Here is a 17,522-nt window from a genome sequence, read left to right as displayed (position 1 = left end):
TATAATCTATATTGATTGTTTTTGTGTGTTTTACGTTGTTGTGCTTGATATTTAGAACAAATTCAAAATCCTGAGATATAAAGCTAGTTGAAATATAAATCCTGAGATATACAAAAAAATAATTGTTACTATAGTCTTTATTATGGTATGCTTATATTTTATGTTATACTATAGTACTACTGTATCTACTGTTATGCTGTACAGTATACATCATACATCATACTTTGTAAAGTGTTGAAGGGAATAAATTTGAATGGATTTGAACGCACACTAACCTTGAACGAATGTGATCCTCTTCCAATCTCTCAAGTTCTTTGAGTCTTCTCTCCTCTTCAACACGTTTCCGTTGTCTTTCTTCCATCTGGTTTTGTACGGCTCTTCGATTATCTATGATCTTCAGACGACGTCGTTCTTTGGTCATTTGTTCTATTCGTTCGTCTTCAGCAAACTTATCGAGTAGCTTGAAAAAAGAGAAATAATATCTGAACAAGAAGCAATAGATAATAATATTATTAATGTCAATAAATGCTATTATTTCGAAAACAGATATTTGTTCGACTCATTCTTAACTAGCAGCCTATAGTAAGATTCAATGTATGAAGTCAGTGAAAATGATAGGACGGCAAAGTTGTTGCTTCTTTTTTTCCACCTCCTTTTATAGTACATAGCTGTGATTCAAGTCATCTATCTACGGGATATCTGATTAAATATTAACAGTTGATTCTTATCAATAACCCGTCACGGGTTACCCGTGCTTTGCACTGCGAAAAATTTTGTGTTGTAAAATGCAATCTCCTTATGTCCAGGAAACAAAGAAATAGAATAATTATTTATTTTGTTCAAAACAACAACGTGGATAACTTTTCTAAACGTTGAAAATTACCAACAAAAAATGGCTTTGACAGGTCTCGAGCAACCTTTGATTCATGAGCCACGCTCTCTACCAACTAAGCTATGGAGTCACTTGTAGAATTGCCTGTTTGGTTGGGCTTTTATAGTTACGTCAACTTTGAATCACAAATTGAATAAATTTGTTTTAATTATTAAATCCTAATATATTAAGCAAGCAATTTCTGTATATATATTTCCTATACTATTAGACGAGCAATTTCTGTTTATATGTCTGTATGTCACCGGCTCTCGAAAACGGCTCTAACGATTCTTACGAAATTTGGAACATAGTAGGTTTATAACATGGTATTTAGATAAAAGCGGTAGGGGTCACGAAATGTGTGCACAGTGGCAATACCTACTATTACTTCAGGCCTCATAACTAATCAATGACGTCATAACATGTAGATTGATTCTTCCTACAGTTAAAGTAGAATTTCTACTAGCGTATTAAACTTCAACTTTTGTTGCTGTATCGATTTTTTTGGTAAAATACTATCTCAACTTCAGATTAAAGACATTTGTATTTTATTAAATAGCAATTTTATTGAAATAAAAACACTTTATTCCAAAAATTCAATAATTTCTCCATACTTTCAGCTTGATAAACGTATTTGATTCATTGATAGAGCTATTGATAAATTCATCTCAACCAAAGTTCTTAATAATAGCCTTTATCAGAATCAAAGGAGACGTAAATAAAAGGTAAAATGAATTGGAGTTAACTCTTTTCTAGGAAAGAGACTTCCACAGACTTAGCTCATAATAAATCTGTGAAACAGAGAAACCCATCAGGAGAATTTTTTACAGTTAGGTAAAACCTTTTTATCTTATGATGTTATGGACAGTTCCAACTTTTGCATTTACTTTTTATGAATTATTCATTAATTTATTAATAGTTTTTTCACACTTTTACACGTTCTTTCACACTTTATTTACAATGTTCTTCCACACTCTAATTACACTGTTATTTCACACTTAATGTAAACTGGTGTTTTGGAGGATTAAAGTTCTTTCTTCTTATCGCTCGTATCCATTTTCGTTTTAAAGTTTCATCTTTTGGAAAAGAGAATACAGAAAATTTTGGAGTCTTGTTATAATTTCCGCGACAATTGGGTACACAACAACAGAACCCCATGATTTAAAACCCCAAATTCGCCATTACTTTTCACAAACGAATATTAGAAGAATGATAAACAACCCATATTTATTGAAATGAAGACCTTGAAAATAGAATTCGTGATTCGAATTTTGTTGATTACCCTATCAGATTTGATAACAAGCATCAACGCTCTTATTTCGCTTGCCTACCGCCGGTAGACCATCGATCTACATGTGATGACGTCATAGTTTTTCAGAGCTTCAGTTGTGGGACCTGAAGCAATACCATAGAGAAACAATAGCATAAGTAGATATCCCATGGTATAGGGTGTTTATGTCGCAACTTTTACTGTTATTTCAAGCTGATAGCCCACGTAGTTCTTTCCTGTGAAGCTTCATGACGCTGGTAGTCTCTCATATTGTGCCGTTCATACACTCTTACCCGGTCAAAACAGTAAAAATCGACAATAATCGACAGTAATCGGCTTGAGATAACAGTAAAATTTGCGACATAAACGCCATATACCATGGGATATCTACTTACGCTATAGTTTCTCTATGGCAATACCTACTATTACTTCAGGCAATACCTTCTATAAGTAATAGTAGGTATTGCCTGAAGTAATAGTAGGTATTGGCAGTGGCCAGCCAGCTAGATTGCGTCATCGCCACCAACCGACGTTTTTAACACCTACTGGCAATTAATGAAACTGTTAAAAACAGATGATTGGATATAGAATGACATCAGCTACATCGGAAATTTAGCACAAACATGCGCGTGACACCTACCATCTTCTTCTATATAGCGTGTTTTATACTATAAAAATTCGATTGCACTAGGTCTCATCCCTGGGAAAACTCGCTGAAGGACATTAAAATGATAATTCATCCTTGGAAAAACAGCTGAGACTTTCATCGTCTGTCGATAATGAATCGTCTGTTGAATGAGCGAGTGCATGTGTGTGGGACTGAGACAGATTTATAACTCAGCTGTTAAACTTTTGTAATCATTCGATCAGGTACTTAGTGCCGGTCGCATAAAAACCGGTTAAATTTTAATTCTGATTAATTCCAGTAGAACCAATCGGAGAAGCCATCTTTTTAAAATGGTATTCTCTGATTTGGTTCACGTGAAATTATTCAGGAGTAAAATTTAACCGGCTTTTGTGCAACTAGAAAAACAGCTCTTACGAAATTTGGAACATATTAGGTTTATAATATGAAAATTTGATTGCACTAGGTCTCATCCCTGGGAAAACTCGCTGAAGAACATTAAAAGGATAAAATTCATCCTTGGAAAAACAGCTGAGAGTTTCATCATCTGTTAATAATGAAAGTGAATGAGCGAGTGCATGTGTGTGGGACTGAGACAGAATTATAACTCAGCTGTTGAACTTTTGTAATCATTCGATCAGGTACTTAGTGCCGGTCGCAAAAAAGCCGGTTAAATTTTAATTCTGATTAATTCCAGTAGAACCAATCAGAGAAGCCATCTTTTTGAAATGGTCTTCTCTGATTTGGTTCACGTGAAATTAATCAGATTGAAATTTAACCGGCTTTTGTGCAATCGGGACTTTGTGAGAATTTTTTGCATTCCTCTGGGAATTAATCTCAATCCACTGTGATTAGATGAGATTTATGATTTAGATGAGATGAGATGATAAGATTTACCTTTCTGGATGAACTATTAATATATTATAATTTCTTCATTTGTAATACATTTTCTATGCGTTTGTATTCTAGAGCGAAGCTCGGTCCCCCGATATTATGTATTTATATGGTTTTATGGTTATTTGTATTTATTAGCCCAGTCAATAAAGATTTTTTCGATCCGAAAATTAAATAAAAGCTGAATCTTTTACCATCGATAGAACCCTCCCAGAGGGTCATTCTCCCAACAGTCCCAAGAAATCCCCTTGGAGCTTTCCCCCCTAGCCCCCCTCAAAGTTGAAAAATGCAGGTAATCACGGAAAATCAATTATCTCTGTACCCATTGATCGGAAACAGTTCTATTATATGCCATTCGATTTGTTACATTATGGACTACAATATTGGTTATATTCTTTTTTTCAATAAAATCAACAGTTTTCTTGATAAAATAATATATATGTAAAAATGTAGGGGGTTTGCGATTTGATTTTTTTGTTTTCTTCGATTAACTTCAAAGCAAGTAGTTTTAAAGAGAAATGAGCCGAATAATTATTAATGTAGCCACTCTCATTGCAAATCCATTGATGTATATTGTTATGTATTTGCGATTCGATTTGACGCCGTGGAAGGGGAAACAGTCGACGCGGAATGGCGCGGCTGACTCTCTTAGCCATAGTAAACAGCAAACTGGAAATCAATTATCTCTGTAACCATTAATCGGAAAAAAATCTATCATATGTCATTCGATTCGTTAAATTAAGGACTACAATATTAGTCGGATTATTTTCCTCAATAAATCGAACAGTTTCCTTGGTAAAATAATATAATGTAAAAATTTAGGGGTTTTTCGATTTGATTTTTTTGTTTTATCCGATTAACTTCGAAGCAAGTAATTTTAAAGAACAATGTGACGAATAATTATTGTAGCCACATTTATTGCGAATCCATTGATGTATATTGTTATGTATTTGCGATTCAAGTTGACGCTGTGGAAGGGGAAACAGCCGACGCGGCTGACTCCCTTCACCATAGTAAACAGAATAATACTGCTGTCTACATTGCATCTCATTTACACTATGGCGCTTGAAACAATTAATTTTGTCTATTGTTTTGACATACGCTGTATATAGATTTTCACTTTTCAATATTACAATTTTCTTGATTTAACCATGCTCATTTTGTTGATTTCGTTGTTTGCTCACATAATTTATTATATTAATTTGAAGTGTGCCTTCTCCATACGAGTCAGAGGTAACACATTTTGATAACTCTAGTTTCAGATATGGATGTTTTTCAACGAAGTTTCATGATATAACTTATTTTAGTCCAACTCCTTCATCTTATCCTTATTTTGTGAAAAATGAAGATTCAGAATTTCTTTTCATAGCTTTTCTTGTGTTTTATCTTGTTTCATCACTCTTTATAATTTAAACACTTGATAATGGAATGAATATCATCAGATCACGTGAACAAGAAAAATAAAAGGGTGGGCCTACCTGAGATACTATATGATAACACTGTACTCCTGATAAGTTGAAATTTTTTCAAGCTGAAAGTAGATTAATTTGTTGCACATTCGGTTCAAATATCAACAAATGTTACCAAATATTACCAATATTATCACAAATAATGAGAACGAATTACTCTGAAGCTTTCTATTCTCACTGAACATGAAGAGGCAATACCAAGCCAGAATCGCAGTTCCGTTCAAATCATTATTATCAGAGCTTTCAAATCGATGCTATGTAACTATGGATGTTATCCCCATCTCACAATTTCCCTATTTATCCTTATCCTGATTCAGAATAAAGTAGTTGATCTCTATATTCACAAAAATCAATCTACAGTACCTATAATAAATAGTAAAAATAACAAAATTTCTAGTAATAATGCAACTTTTTCTAGGTACGAATTTCAAGGCTCATAAAATGACTTTTTCTCAATCACAGGCAGAAATTCCAATGATCATCATAATAGTAATTTAATGAAAATTGTATTGTACATTGTTCGACGTAAGATAAGCTACATCTTTAAGGTAATCAACGTATTTAGGATTATCATGTTTATGAATGAAAGCGAGACTGTGATAGAAGAAATATAAACATTATATACAATGCATATTTCTGATCAACTATATTACAAATGATAGTATCAAGCCGAAATGAATTGAGCAACTGAATTTCAGAGTTACTATCCACTGTTCAAATCGCACTGTGATTTCCTTTTACTTCCAAATGGATTGAATTGCCTCACTCTTCAACGTAACAATTATTGTAAAAAAACCAGTGGAATGTGAACGTCATCCAAATAGCATTTGAATTCCAAATTTCAGATCATTAAATTCATAAAAAACTAATTCTTGAGAGAATAGTAATGAATTGCAAACTGTGCAAGTAACATTGATACAAAGCGATACAATGAAAATCAACATCGATTAATTTAATACTGGACTTATCAAATTTATATTACCGTTAATTTATATTATTTATAAAGCTTATAAAATGTAAAACCAACATTTTAAATTTTCTCTACTGGAGCAAAACATCGATAGAAAATAAAGAAGAGCCCATTATAAGCACAATATACTTGTGTACTAGAATTCTCTTGAACTAACTCATCACTTCAACCCTTCAATGATCACAATGAACTAGAATGGTATAAAAACCATGAAATTGATAATCAGGTACATTTTTCAAATAGCTTCACCCAATTAAATCTGTGAATGTTAAGTCATAAGAAATCATGTTCAATAGATTTAATTTGAATGCTTCAAATAGAAAATGATCCATTCTTTTGGTGCCCTAATCAAAATCAATTTCAATCAACATTAATCGAAATCGACATAAAGAAAAGCTTCTGCCAACCTTGTGTAATGAATGACAAGATGCGAATGGAGGTGAAAAATCGATATGTTAACAAAAATAATAGAAGATGATGAATCATCTTTCAATTAATCTTATACGGTAGGGTACTTTGTGGTTAAATGTGAAACACTTTCATGATTTTCCTACCTTTTATGCATGCTTACTCTTCCTTAATTTGTATGTAAGCATGGCTTTCATCTTTAGAATCTACTGAATTTTCATATTGGACTGTCTAAATAATGTAGATTCAACTGGTAAGAACGGAAGATAAGCTACTTTACAGAGAGAATCATAGAAAGTTTCAACTCAACGAGCCCAATGTATAATTTTTTTTATGCCTCAGCCGTCATATATATTTGGCTCAACTGAAGGTATATTATCAACCTGGCTTGGAGAATATTAACTGTAGAAAACAGCAAACACTGCACGCTATGATTTTTCTCAGGAAATTGCCACTGTTAACACTATTGTAATCTATGATTTATCTCAGTTTTTGACATTCATAACTTATGATAAATTTCAGCATAGAATTATGATCATACACACATATTTTAAATATGTATTATATTATGTAATAGTATGAATATTTTATCGGTTGCAAACAATATCTTTGTCTGTCATAGAATGCATGATTTAGCACATATATAACAACAAAATGATTTTAGAGAATTTAGAGAATTAAAATGAGAAAAACTAGTTTCATCACATGTCAAAACAATAGACAAAATTGATTATTTCGAGCGCCATAGTGTGAATAAGATGCAACTTAGAAAGCAGTAGGCCTACTACTGTATTTTACTGTTTACTATGGTGAAGAGAGTCAGCCACGCCGTACCGCGTCGACTGTTTCCCCTTCCACAGCGTCAAATCGAATCACAAATAAATAACAATATACATCAATGGATTCGCAACGAATGTGGCTACATTAATTATTTGTCTAATTTTCTTTAGATTATTTGCTTCGAAGTTAATCGAAGAAAACAAAAATTAAATCGAAAAACCCCTAAATTTTTACATATATATTATTTTATCAAGGAAACTGTTTGATTTATTGAGGAAATGAATACGACTAATATTTTAGTCTATAATGTAACGAATCGAATGACATATGATAGATTTTTTCCGATTAATGGTTACAGAGATAATTGATTTCCAGTTTGCTGTTTACTATGGCTAAGAGAGTCAGCCGCGCCATTCCGCGTCGACTGTTTCCCCTTCCACAGCGTCAAATCGAATTGTAAATACATAACAATATATATCAATGGATTTGCAATATTAATTATTTGGCTCATTTTCCTTTAAAACTACTTGTTTCGAAGTTAATCGAAGAAAACAAAAAAATCAAATCACATACCCCCTAAATTTTTACATATATATTATTTTATCAAGAAAACTGTTGATTTTATTGGAAAAATGAATATAACTAATATTGTAGTCCATAATGTAAAGAATCGAATGGCATATAATAGAACTGTTTCCGATCAATGGCTACAGAGATAATTGATTTCCCATGTTTACCTGCATTTTTCATGTTTTAGGGGGCTGGGGCGGAAAGCTCCAAGGGGATTTCTTGGGACTTTTGGGAGAATGACCCTCTGGGAGGGTTCTATCGATGGTGGGAAATTCAGCTTTTATTTGATTTAAAAAAATAAAATAGAATAAATAAATAAAAAATCGGATCGAAACTGCTTTTTTGGACCTTCATTGACTGGGCTATATCCAAAGGATCTCGAAAACGGTTCTAACGATTTTCACGAAATTTGGAACATAGTAGGTTTAGGTTTAATAACACGTGCATGATGAATTTGTTAAATGAGAGAATTGGTTGATTTTGAACTTAGATTCTGACTAGGAAAAGTGAACACTTTAGTCATGGGGAGTAAGTAAATTATATAATGTGTCATTCATTTCAATAATAATAATTCAAAAAATATTTATTGACGTCAACAACAACAAAAAATATAATTATAAATATAATTCACAATTTTCTTGCCCGATCCGACTGATTATTGATGAATTCACCTAGAAACCATGGTAACCAACCAAACAACTTCATAGTAACTAATACTCCAATTGATTATCATAACATTTATTTTCCTCCACCTCCTGTCCAAAGTGCTTACTTTATTCCCTGGAACATAATACTAAAGTGTCCCTTTTTCGCTCTCGGGAGCAAAAAACAGTAAAACTCCCTAGAGCGTAAAAGTAACTCCATTTAAATATTAACATGGGAAGCATCTCTATTTTAAAAACGTACATTTGAAAAAGATGAGAAGGTCTAAGCTCAGATGAGGAAGCATATAGAGTAGTCATTAAACCAACTAAATTCAATACCTCAACCAGACATTTGATCAATATATGAAATTTATATTTGTATGCTAAAATTATTACAAACTTCATATCATTATACTAAAAAATGTATAAATATTTAAAAAAAAAATCCATGTTATTCAAAATACCAGCCAACGAATATTCCTCTTAAACGAATAAAATTTGAAACGAGAACTTCATCATAGTTGTAGTTGTGGCGGCAATTGTTGTTACAACTTTTGCCGACAGATAGCGCATAGCGCTGTCGGCGGAGAACTGTGATTACAAGCCAGCCCAGCTGTTTACTTTTTAGATTATTTTGTAACACATTGTTTGGTCACGTACGTTTTTAAATAGTTATTCGTATATCTAGAGTGAAAAATACTGTTTTTTCTCCCAGAGGGAAAAGTTTGAAGCCCGAGGCGAAGCCGAGGGCAACAATTTTCCTGAGGCAGAAAAATAATTTTTCACTCCTTATATATACAACATTTTTCCTCCACCTACATTTTTATAAAAACCGCAAATAAAATAATTTTTAAAAATGTACTTGACCAAACAATGTGTAACAACATAATCTAAAAAGTAAACAGAAACAGCTGGCCTGCAATCACAGTTCTCTGCCAAACAGAGCTATGCGCTATTGTTGGCAAAAGTTGTAACAACAATGGCCGCCACAACTACAACTATGATGAAGTTCCCGTTTCAAATTTGATTAGTTAATGAGGAATATTCGTTGGCTGGTATTTTGAATAACATGGAATAAAAAAAATTGTATAAATTTTTTTAGTATAATGATATGAAGTTTGTGATAATTTTAGCATAGAAACATAAATTTCTTATATTGATCAAATGTCTGGTTGAGGTATTGAATTTAGTTGGTTTAATGACTACTGTTCTGAACAAAGCTCAGGCTAGAGCTACCAGAGGACTGTAATTTACTATTCAAATAATCAAATACAAACAAGGGGCAAAATTTAATCTTCAATTTGAGCCAGGTTATTTGTACAGTTAAACTCGGCATTAATGAACAATAAAAAAGAGCAAAAACTCACCAGATTTATTCCAATCTTGACTACTTGCCCTTCGAAGCCTTTATTAGGTGTTCTGGTCAGGTTCAGGGTGGGACAAAATCGGGGAATAGACAGGTTATTTGCTTACGGGCTGCCTTCTCGTTGATTCTGTGTTCAACTTGCAGGCTCTGCACTGTGTTTTGAACAAAGCTCAAACTGGATTCTTTATAAATTCAAATCCGATTCAAATTAATTCAATTCAATACTATTTACGCTGTTATATTCATAATTCACACACACGACACTCAAACAATTATTTACAAGAAATTTCCGATCGAAATTACATGACAAACACAATTTTGGTCTTGCAACAAGACAACGGGCTGACGAGACAAGACAGACTAAAAACTAGGACGACAAGGCCAAAGCAGAAGGACGGTCTGCGCTGGCGCAAACACAAGCCTACTATTGGCAGAACTGCAGTCTGGCGTTCTGGCGCTACAATTCGAATGCTCTGGCCAGACCAACTACTCTATATGCTTCCTCATCTGAGCTTAGACCATCTAAACTATTTCAAATGTACGTTTTCAAAATAGAGATGCTTCCCATGTTATTTAAATGGAGTTACTTTTCCTCCCTAGAAGTTTTTCTGTTTTTTAGTACCGAGAGCGAAAAAGTGACACTTTAGTATTATGTTCCAGGGAGTAAAGTAAGTACTTTAGACAGTAGGTGGAGGAAAAATAATTTTATTTGCAGTTTTAATAAAAATGTAGGTAGAGGAAAAATGTTGTGTATATCACGAGTGAAGAATGTTTTTTCTTCCTCAGGAAAATTGTTCCCCTCGGCTTCGCCTCGGGCTTCAAACTTTTCCCTCAGGGAGAAAAAACAGTACTTTTCACTCTAGATATACAAATAACTATTTCTACAACCGCTCGTAAAGTTCTTCTTTATGAACTGAAAACTCATCATAAAACAGTTGTTTTGTGAGGAGCAAGCAATAATCTACGCTCACCAGCTGTTTTCTTTACGCTCACTAACTGCAGCGTATGTGCAGTAGGCTACATTTTAGAAAAATGCAATTCCACAATAAGTTCATGTACCTACTTTTTCGCCCCATTTCCAACAGTCATAGTGTCAAAGTCACATAGAGCATTGCCTCTCACGCTGAAGGTCCCAGGTTCAAATTACTTATCCTACCCAGTGGTAGGTCCCACGGTCCTACCAATTTTTTTTTAAGATGATACTAATTGTTTTATCTTATTATAATAATAAATCATTATAAAATAAATTATTATGATTAGATAGAATAATTAAATTGTATCATTTTATTATTATTATTATTTATCAAAACAATTGGATGAATTATTTTTAAAAAAAAACTGTCTATTGTATTGGAATCCAATACTGCAGTTGTAGAAAAAATTTTGTATGTAATTCGAGCGGAAAGCTTCTTTATCGCTCTCGTCAAAATTACCACACTCCGCTATACGCATCGCTACTGTTTTGTAACTGTTTTGACTCGAGCGATAAAGTCGTGTTTTATGCTCTTAATACATAAATAACTATTTTATTTATTCCTCTTCTTAAAGAGGCTCGGCCAGGACTTTCTATATAACAGACCTGCGCCTACAAAAGAATGGCCGCCGTATGTGATGGCCGGCATTGATATTTAAAACGGGAACTGGACGAACTGAGATTTCGACAAACTGAGACGCTAACAACTCTGATTAGTGATTTTTTCCTCAGTAGGAATTTCTATAAGACCACCACATACGGCGGCCATTTTCTTCTAGGCTCAGGTCCGGTAGTATATAGGAGGTCCTGGTTCGGCCTCGCCTTGAAAATTCAAATTGATAAGCGGGTTTTGCAAGTTAGCTGACTCTAAATATTGATATTAATAACCAAGTTCATGTGTAGTTACAACGTTGATGCTAAGAGAAGTGGAGGAAGACGCCTAATTATACATTCTATACAATTAATTCCGATTCTCTTCCATTTATTGTTACAGAGAAGCTATTGATTGAGTCAAATTTTGCTTTTTAGATAATGATGAAAATTTTTATGATCATTCATCTTATTCATGATCATGATTAATCCCGATAAAAGATAGAATTTCAACTTTCAAAACAAATCAAAGAGTGATTCAGATAATCAACCGAGTACATCAAGAGATGTACAAAACAGCTCCAGAGACTATAGAGACAGTGAAGACCATGCTATGGAAATAACACCAGAGCAACAGGCGAAAGTAAAGTGTATGAGAAAAAGGGTCATAATATTTTTAGATTCAATCTGTATATGACAGTTGTTATTGGACAGTACATACCAGTAATTCTCAAGCAAATACTAAATTTTGAGGATAATTGTATGACTTTCTCTTTTTAAATTTTCCATTCTTATGCCTATTAACTCCCATTGGCTCCACCAAACATGGCGGCCATCTTGTTTGCAGCTCAGGTCCGTGTTTAGGAGGTCCTGAATTTCATAGATCTATAAAAACCATGTACTGAATCCAACAGCATTTCAAACCAGAAACCATAACCACAACACTAGATACAGGAATCTTCTCATTACCAATGCTGCAAGGAAGGCACTATACCAAAGACATTTCAATCATTTAGCACCAAAATTATATAATCTGCTTCCTGCAAACTTTAAAGCTGAGTTTACACCAAAGTTATTAACAAAATGTTAATAACTTGATCCTTATAGATTAGGTTGAACGGAACTTGACAAACACATATGTTCATCACGTGTATAAGTTATGTTCAATCTAATAGAATCTATAAGGATTAAGTTATTAACATTTTGTTAATAACTTTGGTGTAAACGCAGCTTAAACAGGTCAATCATCCTAGACAGTTCAAAACAATAGTACACATTTGGTTGATGAGCAAAGAGAGACAGAACATAGAAAAAACTATTTCAAACAACAACTCACATTTTCAACTAAACACCTAATGACTTACTAAACACTTACTAATTACTATTCCGCATAGAAAAAATCTACTCCAGAACATGGTACGCCATAGTGAAGTAGCTCTATTTCCACACAGAAAACACAAAACATGTAGAAGACAAATTATAAGAATTTTTTTAAACTAACTATTGTATGTAATGTAAACTATCTAATATTTTCTGTAATTGATGTAGTAGTTTATGGGAAATGAACATTTATTTAACGTGAAGGCTGACTTGCTCGTTGATCCCTAGATCGAGATAACAGCTAATAACAGCGCTCGGTCGCTTCAAAAATCATACAACTAATCTCCTTTCATTAGTCAAGAATTTACTATTCGTGACTACTTCGTGATATATATATATATATACACTAGCAGGGCACCCGTGCTTCGCTACGGGAAATTAAAAGATAAGATTATTTTTGTGTACCATTTATAATCTAAATTCTACCAGAATTGTTATAATCGTTTTTGAGATTAGTCTACAACTTGGCATGAAAACTATTGAGTCAAATCATTCGATTAATCATTGATGTGTTGGAAGTGCTCTGTAGAATAGTAGTCTAATTGCAGCGAATTGTGTAGAATATTGGGCGGGGTTCAAGAGACAACCTCGACTTTATTCATTGGCAATTAATATTTCCCGTTGACAGTTATCAAATTAGCAGTGATCATGTTATTTTTTGTTTTTGCTCGAGGGTTAAGTGTAAGAGAGGGCCGACTGCGCCCTAACTTCGCCCTCATAGGTCAAAATAAAGGCAGTCATTCAATTCAGGATTAAATTCCAAATTTAGTTGATTCGGAATTTGATGACTCTGGTATCCATGGATCTCTTGCTTATTCTGGAATTTTTGGCATAGCCTGTCGCTTACTTTTAGTTTCACTTATCCAAAAGTGTAAAAGCAGCCAATCCACTGATTCTTTCTTCCATGGAAGTCCATTCATGCATAAAGAGTCCATTCATTATAGTTAGTATAACATTTATTGTGGCTGATTTCTCATGTACTAAACTTTACTATCATAAATATTGAAGTGGGATCATTTTAATGTGAATTTGCATAAATCTGAATAGAGTTCATTCAATCACTTTGATTATTGACTACCATTATATGATTTCTTCCTTTGATCTTAGCTCGAAACCAAAAGCTCAGTGATGAAAATTTGGATGTAACTCAATTTTAATTCTATCTAAATTGACAACTTTATTATTTACTTGTGATCTATCAATATCAATAGGTTTGTCTTGTGTCATATAATGACATCATGAAAGGAAATAGGAGCAGCTGATGGAATATTATGTTTTTTTCGATTTAGTTTTTAGCTGATTTTGAAACATGAAAATATCAGGCCCAGTAGCACAAAAGCCTGTTAAATTTCAATCAGGATTAAATTTCATGAGAATTGATCGAAGCAGGGTTTTTTTAAATAGAAGGCTTCTCTGTTTGGTTCTCTCGTGGTATTTAGTCCGAATAGAAATAAACAGTGCAACTGCCTCTCTCAAGGCCATGGCTGCTTACAAACATAGAGCAACAGAGGAACCAATACAACAGAAGCTGAAGAAATTAGTCGCATTTCTATCACCTCACAATGAACATTACATTCAACTACCATATGTTTGGAGAGATCGATTATAATTTTTTTGCTATCATCCGGTCACTTTCTGGACCTATTATACCAGATGTTCCAAGAATACTGCAATGTTTTAAAATAAGGTTGCCAAATTTGGTAACTCAACTACATCTAGTATAATCTTTTTCATTTGCTCACACTCTCTTACGTTTTCAATAGACTATGGAAAACTTTTTTTCTGATCAGCTGCTACTTGAGGGACCAACAATAATTTCTCAAGGAACTTCAGCGAATTTTCCCAGAGTTGAGAGCTGTTCCAAAATAATGTTTTTTGTCGCAAACCCACTATATACCGGACTTAATCAAAATCGTTAGAGCCGATTACGAGATCCGTCCGACATACATACATATCCACAAATACACATATTCAAGCAGAAACTGCTTTCAAAGTATAATAATGTTGATGATTGCTACTATTTCAATATTTCAATCATGTTTGACATGTTTGCTTTTGATGCCAGCTGTTATTATTATGTGAAATAATGTCACACTTTTTATATAATTTTTTTTCACATTTTTTAAAATAATTTCATTTAATGAGAGCTTATTTCACATAATAACAGCTGGCATCTATACTTATAAAATTCTTATCTCACTCACTCACTCACTCACTGATCACGATTTCTGGAAAACTACTGGATGGATTGCAACAAAACTTAGAATATAGCTTCCTTAAACGTTCTAGATGCTCACTAAGAAATCTTTTAGCGATATTTCAACTCTAAGGGTGGTTTTTAAGGGTTTAAAGTTTGTCTTTTAGCAAGTATATTCTTCTTCTCCCAATCTCTAAGTTGAGATGACTTCATTGGGTAGGCACCAAGTTGAATAACTAATCAAAACGCAATTATTCGAGAACAAATTGATTGGGCACTGTTGCTTCAATCATAGCTATTCCTTCAATTTGTTCTCGAATAATTGCATTTTGATTAGTTCTTCAACTTGGTGCCAACCTAATGAAGTAATCTCAACTTAATGCCAACCTGTCAAAATTATTAATTTAGTTGACAGTTAACAACTGTTTCGAAGAGGTACTCTCTCTCTCTCTAAACAGGACCTCCTAAATACCGGACCTGCGCCTGTGTGACAATTTAGGTAAAATGGCGCCGATATTTGGTGGGGTCTCAACTCAGCTGACACTGTTATGTTGTCATCAGTTTTTAGTATTTAGTTGTAGTTAAGTGAAGTTTGTTTACAAATGTCACGGGCTTTAAAATATTTACGAGTTTTATAATTGATCAATTCTAATTACTTATTATGCAATAGAGATTCAAATTAGATTTTTTAGTATTCAAAGTGTTTTGTAAGTGTTTAATAAATTCAAATTGTGAATAGTACAGTTTTAAGAATTCAAAATGTATAGTGAGTGTTGCGTGTTCGAAGTGTATTCAGTGTTTTAATCAACAATAATTTTATAATATTCAACCGTAGCCTAGATTAATTTTTGTTTATCATCCGTAACATAACATTTAGCTTTATAACAACATGCTACAATGAGTAGACCTGTGAACAGTTTTAATTGAACATGCCTAGAAATTGTTGTCCCTGGGTGTAAATCGAACTATATTATAGAAAAACCCCCTTAGTGACAATATTTACTTTTCCCAAAGATAAAGAGCTGAGGAAAAATGGACAAGGTGTAGAAAGATTCTAAAGTCACCAACAATTCGGATGTGTGTATCAATCATTTTAGAGCATTAGACGTTATTAAAGAAAACAAGTTTTTGTGTGAAGATGATTCTTATGTGACTGTTCTAATAAAAAAGTAAAACTATGTGATGGTGCCTTCCCTACAATTTTTCCAAATCAGCCTTCCTAGAACACAATTAAATCGTGTTTAAAGGTATTGGGCAATATATTTCTGAACAATTACTGCAACATGAAAAATAATAATCAGTTGCCCCAGCAAGCAGTCACGAAAATTGAGAACATTGAATTCTTAGGCTAGAATAAAATAACGATAAATATAAGCTATGTGCATGTGCATTGCACTTGAATGCTATGTGCATGAGAATAAATAAAGTCCAATTACCCTATCAAATAATTACTTCTTTAATAAAATTTTATTAAATTAATTACACTAAACCTTATTTAAATTCTTAAAAATGATTTTGAACAGTGTCATAAGTTATTAGAGAGAGCTGGAATCTAGCTGATGGCAGTAAGTTGGTCCACCAAACATGGCGGCCATCTTGTTTGCATGCTCAGGTCCGGTATACTAAACCTTATTTAAATTCTTAAAAATGATTTTGAACAGTGTCATAAGTTATTAGAGAGAGCTGGAATCTAGCTGATGGCAGTAAGTTGGTCCACCAAACATGGCGGCCATCTTGTTTGCATGCTCAGGTCCGGTATTTAGGAGGTCCTGAATTTTATAGATCTATAATAACATATGAGATTGGGAGAATAAGAATATACATGCTAAAAGACAAACTTTAAACCCTTAAAAACCACCCTTAGAGTTGAAATATCGCCAAAAGATTTCTTAGTGGGCACCTAGAACGTTCAAGGAAGCTATATTCCAAGTTTTGTTGCAATCCATCCAGTAGTTTTCCAGAAATCGTGATCAGTGAGTGAGTGAGTGAGATAAGAATTTTATTAGAATAGATTCATATCTTGCAAACAATTTGACAATGGTGCGCGGCTGGGAAAGGATGGAGTTATCTGCTTTATCTGGCAATTATTACAGACAAGGATAGCAAACCAATGTTAATTTAGTGCTCACTTTACAACAACGTGAATTTCACTATAGTTATTATGTACGAGTACTAGTTGCCCTCATAAACTATGAGACCTTTGAGGATAGTGTACACGTAAGCTCTGGGATTGTGTGGGTAAAAGAAAGAATATCCTGTTGATAAATTATTTGAACTACAACTCTAGATGGAAAGCTATTTTCAAACTCATGGTGAAATTCATTTTTTCATAATTTTTTAAAAATATTATAACTAATTATATTTAGCGGTTTCATGTGGTCACGCATTCAAGGGGAGTAGCAGGCACATGTTTCACAACTTATCAGAGTGACTACTTCTCACAGAGTGAACAATTGCCACTTTGAAGAGATGAGTTAATGTATCACACAATAGAACCAATGTCTTAGTACAGAA

At 33.4% G+C, this 17,522-nt stretch overlaps 1 protein-coding gene across 4 annotated transcripts in view; it reads right to left on the bottom strand.

The window, feature by feature from the left end:
- The window catches only part of LOC120351375 (meiosis-specific nuclear structural protein 1-like), a 58,372-nt gene that overhangs the window by 15,133 nt on the left and 25,717 nt on the right, over nucleotides 1-17,522 (bottom strand). For all 4 annotated transcript variants that reach the window (XM_039428381.1, XM_039428378.1, XM_039428380.1 and 1 more), the window contains exon 8: nucleotides 276-460. In XM_039428381.1, coding sequence (XP_039284315.1) covers nucleotides 276-460 — 185 coding nt within the window. The remainder of the gene's footprint in view (nucleotides 1-275; nucleotides 461-17,522) is intronic.

This window comes from Nilaparvata lugens, chromosome 5, assembly GCF_014356525.2.
Source record: "Nilaparvata lugens isolate BPH chromosome 5, ASM1435652v1, whole genome shotgun sequence".
Lineage (NCBI taxonomy): Eukaryota > Metazoa > Arthropoda > Insecta > Hemiptera > Delphacidae > Nilaparvata > Nilaparvata lugens.
Note: the sequence above shows the minus strand (reverse complement) of the source record. Positions and strands in the feature narration are given on the sequence as shown.